Source organism: Calliphora vicina, chromosome 1 (genome assembly GCF_958450345.1).
Source record: "Calliphora vicina chromosome 1, idCalVici1.1, whole genome shotgun sequence".
In the NCBI taxonomy this organism is placed as follows: domain Eukaryota; kingdom Metazoa; phylum Arthropoda; class Insecta; order Diptera; family Calliphoridae; genus Calliphora; species Calliphora vicina.
In genome coordinates this window covers 69,749,099-69,754,655 of record NC_088780.1, presented here as the reverse complement: position 1 = coordinate 69,754,655, position 5,557 = coordinate 69,749,099, and the positions used below count along the sequence as shown (strand labels likewise).

General features: G+C 31.3%; 1 protein-coding gene across 1 annotated transcript; it reads right to left on the bottom strand.

The window, feature by feature from the left end:
• Window positions 1-2,716: 2,716 nt before the first annotated feature.
• On the bottom strand, window positions 2,717-3,700 carry LOC135949860 (uncharacterized). The gene has a single exon (XM_065499310.1). The coding sequence runs from the start codon at window positions 3,698-3,700 to the stop codon at window positions 2,717-2,719; it is 984 nt and encodes a 327-aa protein (XP_065355382.1).
• Between the last annotated feature and the right edge of the window lie 1,857 nt (window positions 3,701-5,557).

Genomic DNA, 5,557 nt, shown 5'->3' with positions numbered 1-5,557 from the left:
TTTGTTGCGAAATCTGAATAACCAACATATGACACGTAATATTTTATTGTATGAACTTGTGCGATTTATAAAATTGAGTATAGAGTTATCGTTTGTTTGACACTTAAAAACGGTTTTACGAATTGCTGAATCAACGACATCGTCATTTAATGGCAACACAGTGTTCGGCCAGTTTTCAGATGGCTCTTGTAAAAATGCTGGGCCTGTAAACCAAATTGACGATGATAATTCAGAAACTGAGCAGCCACGGGATAGAATATCGGCTGGATTATTTGAAGTTGGTACGTGACGCCAAGTGCAGTTTGAAGTCTCTTCCTGGATATCGGATATTCGATTTCCAACAAAAGTTGTTAAGGTAGATGATTGTTTTTTAAGCCACAATAATACCACGGTTGAATCCGACCACAAAAATATTTCAGGATTAAACTTCTCAAAAATAAACGATATTTTAGAATACAGTTTTGCGAGTATATGTGCAGCGCACAATTCCAATTGCGGCATCGTTCTCTTTTTAGTAGGTGCAACTCGACATTTTGATGTAATTAAATGAACTGACGTTTGATATTTTTCATTTGTAAAACGAGCGTATAAGCAGCATCCGTATGCACGTATTGACGCGTCGCAAAATCCGTGCAACTGCAGAGAACCATGGCTTGGTTGTAATATGTATCATGGTACTTTTAATAAATGTAATTTTTTAAGGTCCTCTATAAAATTAAGAAACGTGTCCTTTACTTTCGGATTGACTTCAGTGTCCCAATCAATTTTTGTAATCCACAAATCCTGCAGTAAGACTCTTGGTTGAATGACAATAGGGTATACTAATCCCATCGGATCGAATATAGATGAAACCAACGATAGAATGGCACGTTTTGTAATGACTGCATATTGTTTTTTGGGTTGAAATGAAAAAAGAAACTTGTCTGTAGTGGGATTCCATGTAATGCCTAGTGCACTTGTGATAGCTTGCTCATTCATGTTCATATTTTTAGCTTGATTATTTTCCAAGTTCAAAGAAAGATTATTAGACTTAAATTTTGTCAATTCAAACCCACCTTGTTTTAATAATGATGTTGTCTCATCTTTTATTTGACAAAGAGTCTCTAAATCATTAGCTCCGCTTAATAGATCATCAACGTAAAATTGAGTTTTTACTATTGCCGAACCAATTTTGTAAATGTGTTGATATTTTTCGGCAAGAATTTGCATACTACGAATTGCTAAATATGGCGAAGAAGACATTCCGTATGTCACAGTATTCAGCTGATAAGTTGAAATTGGCTGGTCTTCATGATACCTCCACAAAATTTGCTGATATTGACGATGACATGGATTTATAAGCACCATTCTATACATTTTAGCGATGTCAGCTGTTAAAGCGTATTTCCAAAGTCTAAAGCGAATAAGCAACAAAAACAATTCATCTTGAATTGTAGGTCCAATGCATAAAATGTCGTTTAATGATTTCATTGAAGATGTTTTCGACGACGCATCAAACACTACACGTAATTTAGTGCTTTCACTGGATGGTTTAAGTACATATTGATGTGGTAAATAAAAATTGGGTTTTTCAAGGTTTGGCTCTACTTGTGTCATGTGCCCTAATTCTTCGTATTCTCTCATGAATTGTAAATATTGCTTTTTTATGTTAGAATTAAGAGACAAACGCTTTTCTAAGTATTTAAATCTTTTCAAAGCAGTGTTATACGAAGAACCAAGTGTAAGAGGGTCGTCCTTGAATGGCAGCATTACTTGAACTCTTCCATTTCTTAAGATTTCAACACTTTTAATGAATTTTGCTTCACAGGCTTGATGTTCATCATTATAATTTGTTGTATTGTGTGATATATTCTCCATGGACCAAAATAATTCCAACTGTTTATTCAAATTATCATCATTATTGTGTATTGTAGTATATGATTGGAATTTGTGTCTATTATTCAATGTTTTATAACTTCCTGATACTACATATCCAAAGTAAGTTTCTTGTAAAAATGGTAAATCAGCACCAAGTTTTATCTTTTTAGTACCAAGAATTTCAAAAAACGCTTCAGCACCTATTAACATGTCGATTGGTTGCGATTTATTAAATTGTTCGTCGGCCAAATCTATATTTGAAGGCAAATTCCAATTTTTGATATCCAGATCTATGTCTGGTTGATACCCTGACACACGATTTGTAATGTAAAAGTTTATTGAGTATTATTTGTTATTATATCGAGAACGAATATCTGTTTTAGTTTCAAATTTAATTTTTGATGACGTAGATCCAACTCCAATTATGTTTACTGATGTTTTTCTTTTGGGTAAATTTAAAACTTTGGCAAAATTGTCTGTAATGAGATTTACTTGGGAACACGAGTCCAGAAGAGCACGGCATAACTTTAACTCACCAAGAACATCGCGAACAAGAATGACGGCTGTAGCTAAAATTACTCCATCAGATGATTTTTTCAAATGAACATTTACGATGGCAGATGACGAAGACGAAGTTGCTGGAGGCGAAGAAACCAAAACCGGTGGCGATGAATCACTGTTTTGTGTTGTTGTTGTGCGATGAAGCATCGTATGATGAGATTTATTACAAACCTTGCATTTATTTTTAGATGAGCATTTAGAGACTATGTGACCTTCTGACAGGCAATTTATGCACAAGCCTAGTTTTTTGACCGTAGCAAAACGATTTTCACTATTCATTGCGTTAAACTTTGAACAACTACTTATCCAATGATCCAGACATTTGCATAAAGCACACATTTTTTTGTTGAGTATAAAAGGCAGAACGATAATTTTGTTGTCGCTGTGTATGACGTTTTTGAAAATCTGTCTGGGCACCAGAGTATGAAGGGAAGTTTTCTGCAGATTCTAAGAACTGGCACCTTCGTTCTAGATACTTACAATATCTGTCCCATGATGGTAATTCCGCATAATCTAAATTTTCTCTCCACTTTATTTGTGTATCCTTGTCCGATTTCTGGCTTATTAAATGTATAATTAATGCGTTACATATGTCTTCTGCCGTTCCTAAAGACTTAAGAGAACCATAAATCGCTGAGGCACTGTCCACCAAACTTCGCAATTGCATTCCAGATGATTTATTCAAATTTGGCAAATCATAAAGATTTTGAATGTGCTCTATAAAAATTAATGTTTTGTTGTCATATCGCTCTTCTAATCGCTTTATTGCTTTTTCATAGTTGTCCGCAGTTATTTGAAACGCACGAACTGTATCCAACGCTTGGCCCGACAAACAATGCAAGAGATTATTAAATTTTTCGATGTTGGATAATGATGAGTCGTCATCAACAAACTGTTTGAAAGACGACATAAAGTTTTTGTATGTGGAATACTTTCCATCAAATTTAGGCAATTCGAGACTCGGCAGCTTACTATGACTCGCAAATGGAACAGCAATTGATGTATCAAAACTTTGTCGTTTGTAATTATCACCTAACAACTCTATAATTTTTGATTTTGTTTTGATACACAAATCCTCAATGTCAATTCTTGCTGTGTCTTTTGGATTAAGCTCTTCAATGTTTGTTTGTATTGACAACAGCTGTTTGAAGTATGCTTCAACTAAAGATAAACGACATTCTAATTCAGCAAGAGACATAGAAGAAGAAATTAAGTTTTTTATTCTTGTTACATTTGCTTTTGATGTTTCCCTTTGTTTTACAAGAGTATCTAATTCAGCCATATTAAGAGATTTGAAAGCACTGGAATTTTATCAGGTATTTAGTATGTGTGTATGACAAATTAGATTAACATTAAATGAGATCGTTATTATTCTCTTAATATTGTTGACTAATTACAAATTATGTTTTAAGTGAAGAGAAAGTTGTTTGTATGTTGGTTGATGTTTCTTATTTTAACTAAATGACGAATGCACAACAAAAGGAGTTCGACGATTACAATAAACGAATGGTGATATTAATAATTTTAATATTATTTTTGCACAATATATTTTCCAAAGTTTAATTTTAGTTTTTTCTGAATACGTGCCCCACGTTGGGCGCCAAAAAATGTGGATTTTTATATAAATTTTAATACAAACGAAAAACGAAAATTGCACAGGGGCACGACGAAAAGAACAAACACTTGTTTTTGATAAACGTTATAAACAGAAACTAGAAAATTTATTTGATATTTTTCTTTTTATACATGACAAGAGTTCTAAAACTGTAACTATGTAAAAAATTAACAAAAAATGCAGAAAATATTGGAAAAGAAATTACAGTGTGGTTACAACATATTCTTGACGTATGGAAATGAATTGAATTATTAATTACTATTGCAATGTGAAGTTATTTTTGATTTTAAGAAATACAAATTATTAGAAATATAAATCATTAGACTTTAAAGGCCCCAACAGTATGTATGTATGTATGTATGTATGTATGTATGTATGTATGTATGTATGTATGTATGTATGTATGTATGTATGTATGTATGTATGTATGTATGTATGTATGTATGTATGTATGTATGTATGTATGTATGTATGTATGTATGTATGTATGTATGTATGTATGTATGTATGTATGTATGTATGTATGTATGTATGTATGTATGTATGTATGTATGTATGTATGTATGTATGTATGTATGTATGTATGTATGTATGTATGTATGTATGTATGTATGTATGTATGTATGTATGTATGTATGTATGTATGTATGTATGTATGTATGTATGTATGTATGTATGTATGTATGTATGTATGTATGTATGTATGTATGTATGTATGTATGTATGTATGTATGTATGTATGTATGTATGTATGTATGTATGTATGTATGTATGTATGTATGTATGTATGTATGTATGTATGTATGTATGTATGTATGTATGTATGTATGTATGTATGTATGTATGTATGTATGTATGTATGTATGTATGTATGTATGTATGTATGTATGTATGTATGTATGTATGTATGTATGTATGTATGTATGTATGTATGTATGTATGTATGTATGTATGTATGTATGTATGTATGTATGTATGTATGTATGTATGTATGTATGTATGTATGTATGTATGTATGTATGTATGTATGTATGTATGTATGTATGTATGTATGTATGTATGTATGTATGTATGTATGTATGTATGTATGTATGTATGTATGTATGTATGTATGTATGTATGTATGTATGTATGTATGTATGTATGTATGTATGTATGTATGTATGTATGTATGTATGTATGTATGTATGTATGTATGTATGTATGTATGTATGTATGTATGTATGTATGTATGTATGTATGTATGTATGTATGTATGTATGTATGTATGTATGTATGTATGTATGTATGTATGTATGTATGTATGTATGTATGTATGTATGTATGTATGTATGTATGTATGTATGTATGTATGTATGTATGTATGTATGTATGTATGTATGTATGTATGTATGTATGTATGTATGTATGTATGTATGTATGTATGTATGTATGTATGTATGTATGTATGTATGTATGTATGTATGTATGTATGTATGTATGTATGTATGTATGTATGTATGTATGTATGTATGTATGTATGTA

What these genes read in the sequence shown, in the direction of transcription:
- LOC135949860 (XM_065499310.1), bottom strand. Translation starts at nt 3,700, where the DNA reads ATGGCTGAATTAGATACTCTTGTAAAACAAAGGGAAACATCAAAAGCA.